This window comes from Lynx rufus, unplaced genomic scaffold (assembly GCF_022079265.1).
Source record: "Lynx rufus isolate CCGP_SWC_20201006 ecotype Redwood Valley unplaced genomic scaffold, mLynRuf1.p SCAF_9, whole genome shotgun sequence".
NCBI lineage: Eukaryota > Metazoa > Chordata > Mammalia > Carnivora > Felidae > Lynx > Lynx rufus.
Window position 1 is genome coordinate 46,613,443 of NW_025814897.1, and position 22,291 is coordinate 46,635,733.

The 22,291-nt window shown below is 37.7% G+C and overlaps 1 protein-coding gene across 1 annotated transcript in view; it reads right to left on the minus strand.

Moving 5' to 3' along the window:
• The window catches only part of HIKESHI (heat shock protein nuclear import factor hikeshi), a 42,490-nt gene extending 21,188 nt beyond the window's left edge, over positions 1–21,302 (minus strand). The window contains exons 1-2 of the mRNA XM_047071311.1: positions 21,110–21,302; positions 16,619–16,856 (exon numbers count right to left, since the gene is read on the minus strand). Of these exons, the coding sequence (XP_046927267.1) occupies positions 16,619–16,856; positions 21,110–21,139 (268 nt within the window). The 5' untranslated portion in view covers positions 21,140–21,302. The remainder of the gene's footprint in view (positions 1–16,618; positions 16,857–21,109) is intronic.
• Positions 21,303–22,291: the final 989 nt, after the last annotated feature.

Below are 22,291 nucleotides of genomic sequence, written 5' to 3' on the forward strand. Positions count from 1 at the left end.
ATAATAGGTAGATTTTTAGGACACTGAAAATACTGTGTAATATTTTAACTACAGATATACATCATTAAACATTTATCCATATACATAGAATGTACAACCAGAGTGAACCCTAAGATAAACTGGACTTTGAGTGGTTATGATGTATCAGTGGAGGTTTATCCTTGGTCAAAACAAAACAAAACAATCATTCTGGTGAATGATGTTGATAATGGGGAAGGCTATGTCTGTGTGGGGACAAGGATATATGGGAAATCTGTGTACCTTCTCTCAATTTTGTTGTAAACCTAAAACTGCTCTAAAAAGAATAAAGTCTTAAAAAAAAATCAGTTGTACTTCCATACATAGCAATAAAACAACTGAAATGTAAAGGATGTTCAGACTTAAGAAAAAAAAAAGCCAAAATGTCTAATAAGAAATAGGTAAATCAAACCATAATTTATCAACAAAATGTAATACTATACTATCATTTAAAACAGGTAGAAAATAAAGAACCATATCCTCTACATCAATGTTTCTAAAGCCTTTTAACTCATGTCATCATCTTATCCCTTTATTTCTTCTTTTTTTTTAAATTTTTTTAAGGAGGCTTCACACCAGGCCAGAACCCCAGTTGGGGTTTAACTTACAACCCTGAGATCAAGACCAGAGCTGAGATCAAGAGTTGACACTGAACCAGCTGAGCCACCCAGGCTCCCCTCATCCCTTTAAATAAATATTAAAAAAACTCATCTTTGATGAGATCTGAGATTGATGAGAATCAATCTTTCTAAATCTCAAGATTCTCATCAGGAAAATTAAGGAGTGGATTAAATTATTTTTAGGCCTGCCAGTCTAATACCCCATGGCTTACTCTGTTATTATACTTGGCAAGGATATGCTCTATTAGTTTTTTTTATGTAGTACCAAGTACACTGTACCTTTATTACGACTTTCTAAAAACTGCCATGAAAATCATGATCCATTATCCACATTCAGTACCCTTTCTCCGGGCTTCCTACACCATTTGTTTTAAAGGCCTTTTTAATCCAGGAATTCAGTTCCAACTTCTAGGAGTTTCTTCTACAGAAATACAGTGCTAGAAAATATGTACAAAGATATGTGTAAGAATATTTATTGTAGCATTGGTAGTAAAACAATTTAAAACAATGGAAACAACCCAAATTTCCATCAATGGGAATTGTTTAATTAAATTAGGGTATTTATTGCCATATAACATTCAACAGTTTCGAAGAGGTAGATCTATACATAATACCCCAAAATTAACAGACTCTCTTCTTTGAGCAAAATATTGTAACTTCTCTGAAATCCAGCCTCTTAAAAACCAGACACTAATAATACCTCCTTCTAGGGACTGTTGTTAAAGATTAAATAATTAATACACGTGAAAGCCTAGCTCAATGCACTATACAAACAGATATTCAATATATGCTACCTTTCCTTCATCCTTCAATCATTATAAAATCTTCCTAACTGGTTTCTCTTGCTCTAATCACAACAGATTTTCCAAGCCATTTCAGACAATAACTTTCCTAAAACATCATTTAAAAAAGTATCAATCTCAGGGCACCTGGGTGCCTCAGTCAGTTAAGCATCCGACTCTTGATTTCGGCTCAGGTCATGATCTCAGGGTTGTGAGATAGAGGCCTATTGGGCTCCACGCTGAGTGTGGAGCATGCTTAAAATTCTCCCTCTCTCTGCCCCTCTCCCCACTTGTGTGCATCCAGGGGGCCTGGATGGCTCAGTCGGTTAAGTGTCAAACTTCGGCTCAGGTCATGATCTCATGGTTCATGGGTTCAACCCCCACTAATAGCACAGAACCTGCTTCAGATACTCCGTCTCCGTCCCTTTTTGCCTCTCCACTGCTCATGTTCTCGCTCGCTCTCTCTCTCAAAAATAAACATTTAAAAAAGTAAACAGTAAAAGTAAAACTCAATAAAATACAAAATATCACTTTCTTGCTAAAAACACTTGCCTAACCAGAAAAAAATTGAAACCCCATATAGCTACACCATCACACAACAGCTCCATTTTACCTTTAAAACCTTACCCCAATGACACTTCTCAGATAGGAGCCTATTATGACACACTTCAAAGTCTGCCACCTAACTGACATTTGAATGTGCAGTGCATATTACTACCTTTATGACTTTGATCATTTCCAAATGCAATTCTCATCCTCCTACTGCCACCCTATCCAAACCTATTCATACTTCAAATACATACTCAGTCTCATCTTCCACAAAGCCATTTTAAATTATCTCAGTTTACTAATTTGTTTCCTCTGAAAACTGTCTTGGAGTGATTTTAATATTCACACACACACATACACACACACACACACACACACACACACACACACACACACTCAGATCCTAACTGAAAACAGTCATCACTTGACGCATACATGCTAAGAATGAAGATTTTCAGTAATTAGTTGAGCAATACAACAAAGTCTAAATTACATAAGCAGGAACTTTTTTATTTAAACAAGTATATAAACAACTATAATTATTATAATTAATAATAAATTAATAATTTAGTATTAAATACTTAAAGTAATTCCTGGTATATTTCCCAAGCTTTCACAATGTAAATAGACAACTTGAAAATAATGGTATAGAATTAATGACTAATAGATTCCTTATGCTGTACTTTTCATCTCCATGACCTATTGTATAACTGGAAGTTTGTACCTCTTAATCCCCTTTATCCATTTTGTCCATCCCTCCACCCACCCCCCGTCTTGTAACCACCAGTTTGTTCTCTATGTTTAAGAATCTGTTGGGGCACCTGGGTGGCTCAGTCGGTTAAGCACCTGACTTCAGCTCAAGTCATGACCTCACAGTTCATGAGTTCAAGCCCCGTGTTGGGCTCTGTGCTGATAGCTCAGAACCTGGAGCTGCATCAGATTCTGTGTCTCCCTCTCTCTCTGCCCCTCCCCCACTCCTGCTCTGTCTGTCTGTCTCTCTCTCTCAAAAATTAATAAACATTTAAAAATTTTAAGAAAAAAAGAATCTGTTGTGTGTGTTCAGTTGTGTGGTTTTTTAAGATTCCACATATAAGTGAAATCATATGGTATTTGTCTTTCTCAGCCTTATTTCTCTAAGCATAACATCCTCTAGGTACATCCATATTATTGCAAATGGCAAGATCTCATTCTTTTTTATAGCTGAGTATTATTCCGCTGTGTGTGTGTACACACACATCTTTATACATTTATCTACTGATGGACACATGGGTTACTGGCATATGAAGCTTCCAGATGAAAAGTATAGCATAGGGAATATAGTCAGTAATGTAGCAACATTTTATTGGTAACAGATGGTAACTGTACTTATCTTGGTGAGCACTGAGTATTGTGTAGTACTCTCAAATCAATACTTATACACCTAAAATTAGTATAATATTCAATAAAAAAAAAAAAAAGAATACAAGACAGTCCCTGAAAAAGGAAGTTAGAGGCACAGTGTGAAATGGGAATCAAAAAAAGCAGCAGCTCTCTCAAGCCTGGACATCTACATAGCTTGAAGGGGAAAGGAGTAAATATTGAATCAACCCGTAACATGAGTGAACAGCCTAGATAAGTCAGCGTCTACTTCATTTGATGTTCTGCTTTGGTTTGATTTATAGTGTTTGGTTTCTGCTAACCAGGGGCCTTCTGTTTACAACCTGAAATATTTTGTTCAGTCAGAGTTGCTAATGGGGATAAGGGGCATGATTAAAGACACAGAAGGAGGTGCCAAAAAAGAGCAATAGAAGAAAAAACACTAGGAAATGCTTTTGAGTTTACATCACACATTATACAACCAATAGTCACTGGAACCTCAAAGCAATATATGAAGATAGGAAAAGAAAATCATGGTATAGCCAAAGACCCATAGTACCTATAGATACTTTTAATATAAGTTCCATAAAACAAGTTTTAATTTTGTTAATATTCCTTTGTATGTGCCAATTTAAGTTGGTATACACTTCTACTAAAGAGAAGAATCTCTTTATAGAGGGAAGAATCTCTTTATATAGAACTCTCAGTATTTCAAAATTTTTACTAATTTTTTGGTTAAATATCTCTTTCACATTATAAAGACCAAGGACAGCATCTAAAGACAAAATTACAAGAGACTCATGTAAAGAAACTTCCCATATTCTCCAATTCTCTAACCACCAAATCATATCTCCTAAGTTTGTGCTTTTTTTTTTTTTTTTTTTTTTTGGATTTCTATATCCCACGTAGGTGGGGATGAAGGGAGGAAGGGAAGATTATTTTTGTTTCTTTTTTTTTAAATTTTTTTTTAACGTTTATTTATTTTTGAGACAGAGAGAGACAGAGCATGACGGGGGAGGGTCAGAGAGAGGGAGACACAGAATCTGAAACAGGCTCCAGGCTCTGAGCTGTCAGCACAGAGCCCGACGCGGGGCTCGAACTCACAGACCGTGAGATCATGACCTGAGCCGAAGTCAGCTACTTAACCGACTGAGCCACCCAGGCGCCCCTATTTCTGTTTCTTAATATCAAACCCTTCATTATGTATTTTCAAGTTTAGCCCTATCCTACTTGTTAACCATCACCCCCAGATTGTTCCAGAAAAATGTATTCACCATATAACTCCTTTCAGACCCCAAGAGTCACAAAGAATCTTTTCTCAATCAAAATAAAACTCACAGTAACTGGCTTCAAGACTCCCTATCAACTGCAATTCTCCCAACAGAGCTCTCTTAACCTGCCCCAACAAGGACTGTTCAGTGAAAAGTTAAGAAATCTTTCATTATCTAGCAGAAAACTGCACAGTGCCAAAGTTTCTTAAAATGAAATTTTTTGAGGGGCACCTGTGTGGATCAATCAGTTAAGCCTCCGACTCTTGATTTTGGCTCAGGTCATGATCTAACAGATCATGAGTTTGAGCTCCACATCAGGCTCTGTGCTGACAGTGCAGAGGCTGCTTAGGATTCTCTTTCCCTCTCTCTCTGCACCCATCCCCCAGCACCAACCCCCAGCTCGTGCTCTTCTCTCTCTCAAAATAAATAAACATTTTTTTTTTTCAACGTTTATTTATTTTTGGGACAGAGAGAGACAGAGCATGAACGGGGGAGGGGCAGAGAGAGAGGGAGACACAGAATCGGAAACAGGCTCCAGGCTACGAGCCATCAGCCCAGAGCCTGACGCGGGGCTCGAACTCACGGACCGCGAGATCGTGACCTGGCTGAAGTCGGACGCTTAACCGACTGCGCCACCCAGGCGCCCCAATAAACATTTTTTTTAATGAAATTTTTTTCATACAAATTCAGCTTCATAACTTTTCAGTTCAATCACAACTGCCTGGAGGTACTTCAACATGTCTCTTTCCCACCCTGCCATGCTACTTAGCTAAGAATGCCCAATGTAATAAAACCTATACCCTTGAATATAGGGCATCTCAAAGGTTCAACAATATAGATCTATTAAAAATCCACCTATTCTTGGGGTACGTGGCTCAATCATTTAAGCGTCCAATTCTTGATTTCGGCTCAGGTCATGATCTCATGGTTTGTGGAATCAAGCCCCACATTGGGCTCTGTGCTGACAGCATGGAAGCCTGCTTGGGATTCGTTCTCTCTCTCTCAAAATAAATAAACTTCAAAAAAAAAAAGTCAACCTATTCTTTTATTTTAATAATACACCATTCCCTACTATGAATAACATCTTATTTTTATGTAAAAAGAACTCTAATACTTTAAACATCCAAAAAATGCTTTTCCAAACAACTTACTAGTAAAAAAAACCAAAACATTTTAACAGCATTTTATCATTTGCTTAATGTTGATATGCACTAAGTTTCTAAACATTTTAAGCTGCTTTATTTTTAATAAAATATTGTGCTTTGTCCATCATAAATACTGCTTTGAAAATTTGTTTTAATGGATAAAATTATCAATACATGTTAAAATGGAAATAATGACAAACCATTTACTTTTAAAAAGGCAGGAGAAAAAAAGAACTACTCCTATTATCATAATGGAAATAAATCCATTTTCCCTTACTGAATCAGGTTTAACTCTGGGATTAGGTTTTAGGACTACTTTACCTAACTCCACAACAGAAAATATATCTAACTTATTATTATTGTTCCAAGTATAGCAACTGAATTAACACATTTCTAATTGCTGAATATTCTCCAAATTCGATTAAATAACACAATAAGAAAATGTCTAGGTTATTATTACCCCAAAATGCCACCAGCACACCAACCTTCAACCTGTCGGGGATCACAAGAGAAAAGGGAAAAGAGAGCCAAAAGCAATGAGAAAAGGATAGACAAAAAACATTTTTCACTATTCCCCAAGGCATGTCCTGCAAGGAATAAGTGATGATCAAAAATGAAAAAGAAACACAAAATGCTGGCAAAGCTGAGGCAAAAAGAAGAGAGATAAAGGTATGCATTAAATTGACAATATAATGTGTATGTCTCCAAAAACAAACAATGGGTCCTCGTCTACTGGCTGGTGGCTAAAATTCACCTTAATGCATACAATTCTGCATATAATATAAGCCTGCACTTTCCAACTATGCAAAAGGTTAGCAGTTAGCTGGCTACTAGCCTATTCCTATACAAAACTTACCATTTTATATTTGAGGCACTGCTATTGTGTCCCACAGGCTCCTCAAACCCAAACCAAAAACATCATCACTCTTTCTCCCAATTAGCTGTTTCTCTTCTTATACTGCTTATTACTATAAATATTTACCAGTATCCATCTCATCTTCTAGCATGTTTAAAACTAGCAATTTTTTTTTTTTTTTAAACTCTAATATGAAGCACCTGGGTGGCTCTGTTGGCTAAGCAGCCAACTCTTGATTTTGCCTCAGGTCATGATCTCATGGTTCATGAGATTGAGCTCCGTGTCAGGCTCTGTGCTGACTGTGCAGAGCCTGCTTGGGATTCTCTCCCTCTCTCTCTGTCCCTCCTCTGCTCTATATGCATGCTTTCTCTCAAAATAAATAACCATTTAAAATAAAATAAATTGAAAAACTGTAATAGTATCTATTTAATTTCTTGTCTTTTTCTTTAGTTTTTTTAAAGTTTATTTATTTTGAGAGAGTGAGAGCATGCATGCACGAGCAGGGGAAGGGCAGAGAGAGAGGGAGAAAGAATCCCAAGCAGCCTCCACGCTGTCAGCATGTAGGCCAAAGGAGGGCTCAAACTAATGGGGCTCGAGCTCACCAACTGGGAGATCATGACCTGAGCTGAGATCAAGGGTTGGACATTTAACTGACTGAGCCACCCAGGCACCCCTCTTGTCTTTTAAAATCAATATACAAATATTTATGTATGGGGTGCCTGGGTAGCTCAGTTGTTAAGTATCTGACTTCAGCTCAGGTCATGATCTCACAGTTCCTGAGTTTGCGTCCCATATTGGGTAAGCTCGAGACCCACTTTGGGAGAACTCGTGTCCCACTTCACATGAGCTCATGTCCCACTTCACGTGAACACAAGCCACGCTTCGAGTGAGCATGAGCCCCACTTCGGGTAAAACATGAGCCCTGGGTGATCCCCACTTGTCTGTCTCTCTCTCTCTGCCACATGTGGCATTCTCTCTCTCTGCTGCTCGTTCACTTGTGCCCTCCCTCTAAATAAATAAATAAATAAATAAATAATCATTTATGTATGTTTATAGTTTACTTTAAAATGGAGCACTCTGGGAGTTCCCAAGTAAATATCAAAGTGAACATACTTGATAATGGATGCAGAAAAATGTGCCATTACTTTGTCTTTTTTACAAAGTGGTGCTGGAACACTTGGCTATCCATCTGAAAAAATATATAATGGACTTCAATCTATACCTTGCCCTAAACACAAAATTAATTCAAATTTGATCCCAGATATAAATATAAAATCTAAAACTAAAAAACAAGGAGAAAACCTTGGTAGCCTTGGGTTAGGAAAAAGGTTAGGAAAAGATTTCTTAGGTTCAATACTAAAAGCACAATCCATATAAGAACAAACTGAAAAACTGATTTTATCAAAATTAAAAACTTCTGCTCTATGAAAGGCACTGTTAAGAGAAAAGACAAGCCAAAGACTGGGAAAAAACATTTTCAAATCACATATCTTATAAAGAACTTGCATCAAGAATACATATAGACCTCTCAAAACTCATTAATAAAACAACCTAGTAAAATAGACACTTCAACAAGGAACATACAAAGACATGCAAATAAGCATATGAAAAAATGTCAGCATCATTAGTCATTAGGGAAATGCAAATTTAAAACATAATGTGGACATGATCTCATGGTCCATGAGTTCGAGCCCCATGTTGGGGTCTGTGCTGACTGATAGCTTGGAGCACAGAGCCTGCTTCAGATTCCGTGTCTCCCTGTCTCTCTCTGCCTCTCTCCTGCTTGCACTCTGTCTCTCTCTCTCAAAAATAAACACTAAAAAAAAATTTTTTAATAAAAACAAAAAATAAAACACAATATGGGCACCAGGGTGGCTCAGTCAGTTGAGTGGCCAACTCTTGATTTTGGCTCAGGTCACGATGCCAGGGTCATGGGATTGTGTCCCACATGCTTGAGATTCTCTATCTCCCTCTGCCCTGCTCACCTTCTCTCTAATCAATCAATCAATCAATCAATCAATCACAATGTATACCACTCCACACGGATTAGAATAGGTGAACCGAACCAAACATTGACAAGGATGTAGAGAAACTAGAACTTTCATACACTGCTGGTTGAATGTAAAATGGAACAACCATGTTGGAAAATAGTTTGGCAGTTTAAAAAAAATTTTTTTGTAATGTTTACTTATTTTTGAGAGAGAGTGAGAGTGCAAGTGGGGGAGAGGCAGAGAGAGAAGACAAAGAATCTGAAGCAAGCTCCTGGCTCTGAGCTGTCAGCGCAAAGGCTGAAGTGAGGCTCAAACCTACAAACCCTGAGATCATGACCTGAGCCAAAGTTGGATGCTTAACCAACTGAGACACCCAGGTGCCCCAAGTTTGGCAAATTCTCATAAAGTTAAACATACAAATACCATACAATCCAGCGATTCCTCTCCTAGATATTTACCCAAAAGAAAGGAGAGCATGTGTGCATACAAAAACCTTGTATACAAATGTTTATATGAGTTTTATTTTTTGAGTCAAAACCCCTAAACAATCCAAATATCCATCAACGGGTAAAAGGATGAACAAATAGTCATACATCCATACAATGGAATACAACCTAGAAATAAAAAGAAATGAATTGATACATACTACAACATGGATGGTTCTAAAAATAACTCAGATAAGTCAAAGAAGCCAGGCAAAAAAAGCATACATATTGTATGCTTTCATTCATATAAAACTCTAGAAAATGCAAACTATTTTATAGTGAAACAAAGATCAGTAGTTGCCTAGGCTAGGAGACAAAATAAAAGGAGGGATTACAAAGGAGCACTAGGTAACTTCTGGGGGTGATATGCTTATTATCTTGAGTGTGGTGTTTCACAAGTATATATACATACTTCAAAATTTATCAAAATGCACCCTTTAAAAATGTGCAATTTATTGTATGTCAATTATATCTCAACAAATTATTAAAATTATTAATAAAAAGTAAGTTTTTTGTTCTTGGGAAGATTTTTTTTTTAATGTTTATTTTTGAGAGACAGAGAGAGACAGAGTGTGAGCAGGGGAGGGGCAGAGAGAGAGAGAGAGAGAAAGACACAGAATCTGAAGAGGCTCCAGGCTCTGAGCTGTCAGCACAGAGTCCGAGGCCAGGCTCGAAGTCACAAGCCATGAGATCATGACCTGAGCCGAAGTCGGACGCTTAAACGACTGAGCCACCCAGGCGCCCCAGAGTTTGTATTTTTTATTTCAAATGTTTATTTATTTATTTAGAGAGAGAAAGGGAGAGCGCAAGCAGGGGATGGGCAGAAAGAGAAAGAGAGAATCCCAAGCAGACTCTGCGCTATCAGCACAGAACTTGACATGGGGCTCAATCTTATGAACCATGAGATCGTGACCTGAGCCAAAGAGTCAGATGCTTAACCAACTAAGCCACGCAGGTGCCCCTTTTCTTTGGAAGATTTCTTAAGAAAGGGTAAAAATCATGAAAGATCAGTAACTGCCTAAAAAAGAAAATGAAAAATTAAAATTAGTGGGTACCTAGGTGGCTCAGTCAATGGAGCATGCAATGCTTGATCTTAGGGTTTCAAATTTGAGCCCCATGTTGGGAGTAGAGATTATTTTTAAAAAATAAACTCTTTAAAGAAAAATTAAAATTAGGTTCAGTGGATCCTGAGGTATGCCAATGGTTAGAACACATACAATATAAATAAATATATACCACATATCTCCATGATTTTACAATCTTTAAAAAAAAGCTTACTACTTTTGAAGGATGTTAGGAAATCAACTCATTTTTTGAACACTAATATATGAAAAGGAAAGGCAAGCATTTATTATGCCCTTCCTATAATGACTCTACCTCTGGGTAACCAAACAGTAGATATTCAAGAGTCTCTTTATAGCTAATAAATGAAGTAACAGAATTAGAATATGATGATTTTGAACCCCCACTGAATTAACAAATGTAGGCACTGCATATTTATGGATGTTAATTTTACAAAAAGAGATAACCATGTATAATAAAACCTTGGTTTGTGAACATAATTCGTTGGAAACATGCTTGTAATCCAAAGCACTTGTATATCAAAGAGAATTTCAAGAACTATTGGCTCAGTTGTGATCACGTGATGTTCGGCATCACGTACTACTCATATTCCAAAACATCGCTCCTTTATTCAGTTAAAATATATTAGAAATGTTTGCTCATCTTGCAGAACACTCATAGAAAAAGTTACTTGCAATCCAAAGTTTTACTTGCTTCCTGATCAAAGAGCATACTATCACCTGTAATAATCCTACCAACAATTTTTTTTAAATAATCTCAAATGAAGTCTGATCAAACCTCTAAATCCAACTAATTTACGGGAAATAGAGAACAGAAAATACACTGAACCTGTAATTTTTATAAAAGATACTTGAGAGATCAACCAGTTGCAATATACAAGGTTGATTGAAAGTATTTACAACTTTAAAATATATGAACAAAAAGCTTCTGAAATCACTGAAAATCTGAACACTAGACATTGAATTCCATATTAAGGAATTATCCTTTGTTTTTAGACAGGATAGCAACATTATGGTTCTGTTTTAAAAAGCAAGAGAAAGAAAGACCTCTTTTTTTTTTAATTTTTTTTTCAACGTTTATTTATTTTTTGGGGGACAGAGAGAGACAGAGCATGAACGGGGGAGGGGCAGAGAGAGAGGGAGACACAGAATCGGAAACAGGCTCCAGGCTCTGAGCCATCAGCCCAGAGCCTGACGCGGGGCTCGAACTCACGGACCGCGAGATCGTGACCTGGCTGAAGTCAGACGCTTAACCAACTGCGCCACCCAGGCGCCCCGAAAGACCTCTTTTAAAGACACATACAAATATATTTATGGACTACATGTTACGATTCTGGAATCTGCTTCCAAATAATACAAGGGAGAAGTGAGTGGGAATATAAAAGAAATAACAATGTCCATGAATTGGTCATTTCTGAAATTGAGTGATGAGTACAGAGAGGTTCAGTGTTCCATCTGGTCTACTTTTGTATACGCTTTAATATTCTACCATGAAAAGTAAGAAAAGATATCTTGTTGAATTCATTTTGTAACTATTTTATATACATTGATATAAAAATCCTAAATAAATAAAATTGACAGAGGCCAAATTTCCTCTTTCATACTGTCCTTGTCCTTTTTGGTATTAAGATTGTACCGGCTTAAAAATATAAGCTGGGTGGGTGCCTGGGTGGCTCAGTTAAGCATCCAACTCTTGATTTCAGCTCAGGTCATGACCTCACAGTTTGTGGGATCGAGCCCCAGGTGGGGCTATGTGCTGACAGCATAGTCTGTTTAGGATTCTTCCTCCCTCTCTCTCTGCCCCTCCCTCACAATTGCTCTCTCCAGCTTGCTTTCTCTCAAAATAAATAAACATTAATAAAATATGTATACAACCTGGGTGACCATCTCTTTCTACTCTCTGAAAGCTTATATAAGATGAACAATTTGTTTCATAATGGTTTAACTGAACTTTGTAGAACCATCTGGGCCCTGACAGCTACATGCAAAAGGGAAGATTTCAAAACCTAACAATGTTTTATCCTTTGATTTGTAATTACGTTGCATTATAGGCTACATACCGATTATCTGCCATTTACTGCATCTTGCTTCATGACTTGGTATGTAGTCAAATGTCATAAATGTTCTCTGTACTTAAAAATGTACATGATCTGGGGTGCCTGGGTGGCTCAGTCAGTTAAGTGTCCAACTTTGGCTCAGGTCACGATCTCATGGTTCCTGAGGTCCTGAGGTTGAGCTATGGGCTGACAGTTCAGACCTGGAGCCTGCCTCAGATTCTGTGTCTCCCTCTCTCTCTGTACCCTACTTCACTTGCATTCTGTCTCTGTCTCTCTCCAAAATTAATAAACACTTAAAAAAAATTTTTTTAAGTGTATAATCTAATTATTAGGTACAGGGTTCTATAAATGTCATTTGCTCAAGCTTGTTAATCTTTTATTCAAATCCTCCATTTTACTAATATTTTATTTACTTGATGTACTAATTATCAAGAGAGGTTAAATAAAATATTAATACCATTTATCATTCTAAATGTCAATTTCTTAGGGGCACCTGGTTGGCTCAGTCAGAAGAGCATGCAACTCTTTTTTCTTTTTTTTCATTTTTTTTTTTTTTTAACGTTTATTCATTTTTTGAGAGACGGAGATAGAGCACAAGTGGGGCAGGAGCAGAAAGAGAGGGAGACACAGAATCTGAAGCAGGCTCCAGGCTCTGAACTGACAGCACAGAGCCCAACGTGGGGCTCGACTCACAGACCGCAAGATCATGACCTGAGCTGAAGTCAGCCAATCAACCGACTGAGCCACCCAGGTGCCCCAAGAGCAAGCAACTCTTGATCTCTGGGTTGTGAGTTGGGCCCTACATTGGGTGTAGAGATTACTAAAAATAATCGTATACTTAAAAAATAAGTAAATAAATAAATGTCAATTTTAAAATATATATTGAAGTTACATATACAAATACATGACTTATCTTTTCCTAAAAATATTTTAGTTTTCCTAATGAATTCTCTCATTCTTAATGAATCTTCTTCTAAACCCTGATAATGCTTTTGTCTGAGTCTAATTTTTCTTAAAATTAATATAATTGTGACTTTTTTTTTTTTTTGGTTCCTTGTGTTAAGGTGTTTTAGATCCATTCCTCATAAGCAGCAACATAATTACTTGTTTGCAGCTTTTTAAAAAAAAATCCCATCCTGGAAGCAAAAATAATATGAAAACAGGGAAGGGGACAAAACATAAGAAACTCTTAAGTATGGAGAACAAACAGAGGGTTACTAGAGGTGTTGTAGGAGGGGGGATGGGCTAAATAGGTAAGGGGCATTAATGAATCTACTCCTGAAATCATTGTTGAATTATATGCTAACTAACTTGGATGTAAATTTAAAAAATAAATTAAAAAAAAAAAAATTCCATCCTGGAGCCTCCATGTTTTCTCTGGCAAGTGTATTCTGTTTACATTTCTTTTTTTTTTTTAATTTTTTTAATGTTTTATTTACTTTTGAGAGGGAGAGAGAGACAGAGTGTGAGTGGGGAAGGGCAGAGAGAGAGGGAGACACAGAATCTGAAGCAGGCTCCAGGCTCTGAGCTGTCAGCACAGAGCCCGATGCAGGGCCCGAACCCACAAACTGTGAGATCATGACCTCAGCAGAAGTCTGACACTTAACCGACAAGCCACCCAGGCGCCCCTGTTTACATTTGTTTTGATAATTGACATAATTGAAATTATTTTCATCCATCTTATTTTGTTTTTAATATAGTACGCTTTTACTTTTTAACTTTTCCTTAAATTTTAACAGGCTCATCTGAAAGTAGAATCAATACTATTATCCCTTCTAAACAGTAAGAACTCAGAAAGCTTTAACTCAGATCACTACCCTTCCCGTCTTATGCATTATTTTCTAGTACGGTATTTAATTCTTGTGCATTTAAGTTATTTATTGTGTTGTTTTATACAATCACATTGCCAGATTAGTCTACATGTTTACCAATCTTTAACTTTGCCTCTTGCATGCTCTTCTACATTGTGGGTTCAATTTTCTCCTATAAAGTTACAAGTACTTCAATAGTTCTTTCAGTAATAGTCTATGAGTAGTAAACTCTCCACTTCCAACTCAATATATTTATTTCTTCATTACTTTCAAGTTTTGAGAGTTAGTTTATGTTTCCTTGGCACTTCGAAGATATTAATCTATTAGTTTTGGCCTCTATTCACTCATGATAAGTCTGCTAAACTAACTGCCATCCAGTTACAAATAACTTATCTTTTCTCTCTGGTTCCTTTATTACTTTCTCTTTCCAGTAAAGGCCCAGAAATTTCATGAGGATGTACTGAATTGTCCATTCATACTCCTTCTACTTACAGATTGTTCATTTATTTTTAGGCACAGTCACATAAAAGAGAAAAAGTGATTTGAGAATGACTATTTTCTTAATTCTCCCTAAGACTATTCAGAACTAAATCCATGCTAAATGTATGAGACATTAGTGTTCGCAAACTGTAGCATACAAAACACCTGGGGAACTTATTTAACTATAAACTACTGGACTTCACCCACAGTTTCTGACACAGTAGGTGTGGGGTCCTCCCATGAATCTGCATTTCTAACAAGCTCCCAGGTGATGCTAATGCTAATGCTGATTCTGCTGGTCAGGTAATCATGCTTTAAGAACCACTGTCTTAGGATTTAGCATAATTATCTCATGGAACCCCAGTTGAGAAGGACTGTAGGGATTTTGTCCTGCTTCTTAAATCTAGAGATAAGTATTTACCATTAATTCTAAACAGAATTTAGCTTTAAATATTGTTACCTTCTGTTTCTTTCTCTTTCTCCCACTGCTTCTTGTAGAATTCCAACTACATAAAATAACAGCACTTAACTGTCCATTATCTGTCCAGACCTGCTCCAGTTCATTCTTTACACAGCCCCCAGGCTAAAAACAAAACCTGATCATATCACCTCCCCTACCCAAAATTGTTTACCGGTTCCTCTATACCTATAGGAGCAGGTCTTTTCCCCCCCCCCCCCCATTTTACTTTAGAGAGAGATAAGAGCAAGCAGGGTGGAGGGGAAGAAGGGAGAAGGGAGGAAGAGAGAGAAAGAGAGAGAAAGAGAGAGAATATCTTAAGCAGGCTCCACTCTCAGTATGGAGCCCAACATGGGGCTCAATCCCACGACCCTGGGATCATGACCTAAGCCAAAATCAAGAGTCAGACGCTGACTGACACACCCAGGCGTCCCTGGAGCAGTTCTTTATGGGGAGGGAAAACACATAGGCTTCAGAGTACATGTAAACTTTTGAGTATTTACATTATGTCACACATATTTTTTTAATACTACCAAATAGGCCTGTGTTCTAAGTCCATTTAAAATTGCTAATCTATTAAATTCAAATGAGTCAGTATGATACATAAAGCTTTTCTTGATCCATGCCTGCCTATCCTACCCTTGTACCATTTTGTGCACACCACGCTTTCAAAACTTCTCCATTATACACATATTATCTCCACCTAGAAGAGAATGTCCAATAGGCCTCCCAGAGGCCTAACAAATTTCTTCTCCTCCCAAGAGTCCCAATATCACCTCCTCCTGGAAACCTTCCCCAATCCACTTGAGAGTTAATTGCTCCCCTGTATATTCTCTCTCAGCACGTTGTAAAAACATCCACTATTACACTGCACCCTTCTAATTACTGGTCTACAAAACTATCTTCCTTTATAAGAATATGAGTCATCTCCACCAAGAACTTAATCATTATCTTTAAATCTTAATAGTATATACCCAAATGTTTGTTAAATATATAAATATATTGCCTAAATATAATTTTTCCTTGGACTCAATAGACAGAAGAATGTACTAAGAATTTTCATGTCTGTTTTCATCTAGATTTTCAAGGGAACCGGAGATTCAGTAGCAATAAATAGCACCTAATCTAGTTTTGTTCTCACATTTCTCCAAAATACTTCAAAGCATCAAAGCAAGGATTATGCCCCTGTAAGTTCTGACACCTGCAATGTCAGTACAACCAAGAGAAAAACACTGGAGGGTAATCAAATCTAAAAGTTCAAAAATCTTCATTTAAAAAAAAGAGAACTCTCATTTTATTTCATAAACACGTCTACTTGCTTTGTCTATTTAAAACACAGATGCATATCACAAATTCTGAGATGCCTTGTCATTATTTATTAAAACACCCAATAAAATCCCTTTACAAAAGTATATACCATACAAAGGTAACAACAGCGAGTTGTTCTCTCCTGGGACAGAGGATGGAAATGTGAAGAGCCAAGAAAGAGGTCCTTTGCTTTTTACTTTCCAAATGTTCTGGGTATCATGTGAATTTTTAAAAATAATATACCACTTTAGCAACCAGAAAAACATAATGAAAAAAAAAAAGAGCCATATCCTATGTCATGCTATTAAGAAAACAGCTTAATTATGAAATTATTTTAATATTATTCTTACCAGATTTAAGACCTGAAATTTTGAAGATGGCACTTGGTTTCCCATTTGTGACAAATCCTAGGAGTTGCCATACAGGCATCCCATTTGAATCAGGGTAGGAAAAGTAGACAGATCCTCCCATTCCCTCAGGAAACGGGATTGTTCCCAGCATAAAAACCACAACATGGTTGATACTTTCATAATCAGGCAAGTCAAAAACAAATTTATCCTCTGCCACTTGCTGTGCAGCTGTTTGCACCTAGAAAATAAGAAACTCATCTTAGTTCAATAGTTTGAGGAGTTTCTAGAACACTTACAGTATTGCTTGTTACCAAGTATAAGCAATTATAGACATTATACCCAGTATAACCTCAGGTTAATCTGATAGTCTATATGGAATTTCCAAATATACCAAAGTGTTAAATTTAAAAAGAAAATCCAAATATATACATATTCAGCCTTAAAATGATCATGTAATGAGTGTAACCTTTAAAAAACATAACTAAATTCTTTCTGAAGTGCCCTGAAAGGAATTTACTTACACAAGTAAATTACTACAGCTTCAGTATGTTACAGAAATGAAAGGCTGTTCAAAATACCACACCACCAAAGCCTTATCCTCTAGTATAAAGGTAAAGAACTTCAGGAAATTAAAATGGGTAAGCAATCCAGAAGGAATTAGTTAATCCTCATTATTTGCAGATTCCATATTTGCGAATTTGTCTACTCACTAAAATTTATTTCCAAGCACAAAATCAATATTCATCACCCTATGGTGGTCATTCATGGACATGTTAATGGGCAGAGCAGCAAAAATTCTGAGTTGCCTAATGCACATGTTCCCAGCTGAAGTGGAAAAAAGTTAGCTGTGCCTTCTTGTTTCAGCTCTCATACTGTAAACGAGTGTCCTTTTCACAATCAATTTACTGCCATGTTTGTATTTTCTGCTTTTTGTTGGTGATTCTGATATTTAAAACGGCCACACTGAAATGCTGGCTGGTATTCCTAAGTCCAAAAAGGTTGTTATGTGCCTTATTTAGAAAATATGTTACCTAAGTTTCATTCAGAAATGAGTTATGGTGTTACTGGCTGTTAAGTTCAATGTTAATGAATCAACAACACATATTAAATAAAATGCCTTTAAACAGAAACATACAAAAAACAAAGTTATGTAATGATAAGTTGATAAAAACTGTCATCAGAGGCTCAAAGAAACCTAACCCTGTATTTCCCCTAGGGGAAACAATTCATTATTTACCAAATCAATGTTCACAATGACTTCACAGAACCTAATTATTGTGAACAACGAAAATCAACTGTACATAAAATGCAAAAATTCTACCTCGAATGTGCTAAGTGGGAACCTGTAAAAGTTTCCTCTTGACTCATTTCATAATCTAACTTTCTGTTCTAGAATTGAATGTCAGTTTCTAGAATGAGATCTTATCTTATTTTGAAGTTTGAGAAATCTACTTCCACAGAGAAAATTCTTTTATCGACTTCAAAAAAATTATTGGTAATTGCCATATCACATCCATTAGCAAAAAGTAGTAATTCTAGGGCACTCAGGTCAATAGGCGTCAAGAGTTAACATGATACAACGTTTTTTCGTTTTCTTTTTAATTGCTATGGCCATTGACTCTATTGACCAAAACACCAAATCTGAATCACTACCAGTATTTTAAGACTCTTAATGGTCAATTCTTATTACCCAGAATGTAACTTCTTTTCCTTTGCTAGTATTTGCTGTTACAAAAATGCTTATTTTTTCTTTTAATTTTTTAAGATGTTAACTTATTTTGGGGGGGGGGCAGGAGGGGCAGAGAGAGAGAGAGAGAGGAGACACAGAACCTGCAGCAGGCTCTAGGCTCTGAGCTGTCAGCACAAAGCCTGAGAGGGCTCGAACCCACAAACCACCAGATCATGACCTGAGCCAAAGTCTGACACTTAACCGACTGAGCCACTCAGGTGCCACTACTTTTTTTCTTTTATAATATCCTAGCTACTCCTACAAAGAAACTTTGAAAATTTTTAGTTACATGTTATCAATAATCTAATATGAATTGTCCTAAATTTACTCCCAAGAGATGAAGGATGAATGTTCTTTTGTTGTTGTTGTTGTTTTGGTTTTATTTTGTTTTTGTTTTTGTTTTTTTAAGCATGAATGTTCTTAAAATCAAGTTCCGATTTCCTCTTCTGAAGTTTTCCAACCCTATTAAAAACTGTCCAGTTTAAACACAGAGAACAAAGGAAAAACATAAATATAAAGACAAACTGCCTGTATTAGTATTAAATTCAATTTCACCAGTTTTTGGCATGCACATAATCTTAAAAAAACATATGAAATTATGGTATTTACAAAGCATGTAATAGCCATCAGGCAAAACAAGTATTTGTTAAATGTCAACTCTAACAAGCACCATTCTGTAAATCTGTATTATGACACACTAATCCTTGACCTTAGGGGAAAGAGAACTCTTTTAGTTAAGAAAAAATTTTCAAGGAATGAAACTGAGTTCATAATTTTAGGTTAAGTGGGTGTTTCTGGTTAGAGAATAATGAAGTTAAGTTTTGGATGTCTCTAGGTCTATTTGCCCTTCATTGTGATTAACATGTTCTTTGATTAACTAAGAGTCAAACACCTCCCAAAAAGCTTATCTTTAAGAAACCCCCTACTGGAGGGGCACCTGGGTGGCTCAGTCAGTTAAGCCTCCGACTTCAGCTCAGGTCATGATCAAGTTTATGAGTTCGAGCCCCATATCTGGCTCTGTGCTGACAGCTCAGAGGCTGGAGCCTGTTTCAGATTGTCTCCCTGTCTCTGCCCATCCCCCACTGTTTCTCTCAAAAAAAAAAAAATAATAATAATAACAATAATAAACGTTAAGAAAGAAACCTCTACTGTATTTCCATTACAGAGGTTAGGTGTTAGGTAAGTAGACACAGGTATTGCTATAATTAAATGTCCTTCCCAATCAGTTGACAACGTGAGAGATACATGGATCTATGTGCTTTTCTTTAAAACACACACACACACACACACACACACACACACACAGGGGCACCTCCGTGGCTTAGTTGCTAAAGCACGTGACTCTTCATCTCGGGGTCATGAGGTGAAACCCACGTTGGACAGAGAGGTTACTTAAAAATAAATAAAAACAAAACACATACACACATTTTAAATACCATTCATTAAGGACACTCATTCATACAAGTCCCACACTCACCCCAGGCTGGTCCTTTCATTTTCCCTGCCAACAGCAGGGAGCAATCCAAAGTTATCTCACCAATATTACCAATTACCACCATCACCAAAAGTGGCCTCCCAGTCATTCAAGAGACTGACAATAAACTTTCTGAGGCTAGTCATCTCCAATTTATCTTTGTGGTTTCTTAATGTACAGAACAAATTACCAAAAGTTGGTAAAAATTTTAATTCAACAAAGGGGCTGCAAAATTTAAGCAAGGAGAAAAAAAGAAAGAAAAAGAACTCTGGGTGAAAGGAGTCGAGTCTGAAGTGGATTTCTGGGTGGTTTCTAAGGGAAGCAAAGTTCATTCTCTTGATTATTCTCAGATTATTCCTGAACAATTCTAGGTGCTGATCTCATTTAACGCTAATCATCTGGCAAAGCAGGTTATTATCTCTTTGGACCAGTAAGGATTTTCGCAGCTCATACCCTTCTGGGGTACCTCAGCTATGACTCACACTTAAGTTTTAGGTGTCTCTATCAGCCAACTTCCAATTACCGTAAGCATATTATTACTGGGGTCCTTCCAAAAGGCCCGAAAAGGTATATACACTGCCCCGGTACCTTAATCTTTTAGAAACAGTATGTTACAGACTAGATTCAAACGCCAGGTTTTTCTCTAACTTATTTTATGAGCTCAGGCGTGTATTTAAACTGCCTATTGAAGGGCGCTTGGGCAGTTCAGTCGGTTAGGCATCCGACTTCAGCTCAGGTCATGATCTCTCGGTCCGTGAGTTCGAGCCCCGCGTCGGGGTCTGTGCTGACAGCTCAGAGCCTGGAGTCTGTTTCAGATTCTGTGTCTCCCTCTCTCTCTGACCATCCCCCATTCATGCTCTGTCTGTCTCTGTTAAACGTTTAAAAAAATTTTTTTTAAATAAACTGCCGATTGAGCTTAAGTTCCTCAACTGCAAAACAGAAATTATGATAACTATCTCACGAGTTACGAGGGTTAAATGTGAAGTGCCAAATTAGCGCTACCTAGAAGGCTGAAATTATGAGAAAGGGACAAAAGGCGTGCATTGCCAAGCATATAGATAATCCACACTCGATAAATGGTAGCTAACGTGGCTACTATTTAAATGACTGAACAGAGCTGAGGGCAAAGAACGAACACCTCAACACCCACTCTCCACTCTAATATGTAGCGGGAAAGAACACTTAGGGGGTTTCCCCGCATCTCTTGTACCGGAGCACCCTCCCCTTCCCGGGGCTTCGCCCTCGGGTGTCCTGCCCCCTTCCTGATACCACCCGGCCCCATCCTCACCAGCCTCCCTGCCACCAAGCAGCCAAACATGGCGGCGACTCCGCTCAGCCGGCAGGGACCCGAAGCCGGCAACTAGAAGTCCTGGGGCTCCTGCCCTAGTCGAGCCCAAGAACGTTCCAGAACATGCGGGACGACGCCTGCCCCTCCACTACATAGCGACTAGGCCAGTGGCAGGAACGCCTTCTGCCCCGCTCGGCCTCTGACCCCACTTCCTAGCCAGCACGCCCCTCGGGCGAAGAGTACTTCCGGGGCTTACAACCAGCCTCCCCAACTAAGGGAGAAAATCATGCCAGAGCCTGTTCAAGACTACAAATCCCAGAGGGCCCTGCGTCGGTTTCCGGTTTCCGGGAGGAGCGTCACTAGGGCATGTTTTTCAGGATTGTCCAGATCCCAAATTCCCGAACTGCGGGCGGGTAGTTGTTTCTCACTGTTGTGTGACATTTAGAGATTACACTGCGCTTTACAATAATCACTTCACTAGATCCTGGCAAAAACCTTATGAAGTAGGTATTACTGTCTCCCTTTTGGTATGCCAGGAAATTGCCCAGGGTGACCAGCTAGCCCCTAATCTTTACACAGCACTAAATGTTGGAGCTTGAATCCAAGTCCTCATCCAAATCAGCTCTTTCTGCTACACGGTATCTCAAAAATACTAATTTTTAATCAGCTGTTTAGTACTTATTGGCAGCTTTATTGTTCGTTTCAGCTTCACTTAGCTCCCCCATTTATTTTCTGTAAGACTGTAAGCAAGATACTATATAACTTTGTAACTTAGCGCTTTTATGTCCCCATTTGTAAAATAAGAATAATAATTGTACCTGTCTTATAGGATTGCTGAGAGGATTAAATGAGTTAGTATGTATAAAAACAATAGGTGGCAGCGCTTAATTTATGGGGGTTTTAAATGTCTTATTTTTTTCTATGTGCATTTGCAGAAAAGATTCATAGGAAGTGAAAAACAATAGCCAAAAGAACTGGCATCAAGTACTGATTGACACCAATTCGCATTCTCCTTTCACAGTTTAATTATCTTTCTTCTTATATAGGAAGGTAGGGTATCCCCTCGCAAGGGTCTCTACCCTACTTGAAATACCAGTCATCAGCAGGTCTGTCCTCCAAACTCTGGAGGATCAGAGAGTTTGTAACAATCCTCTGGCCTCCGCTTTGGTTCCAAAAACTGCA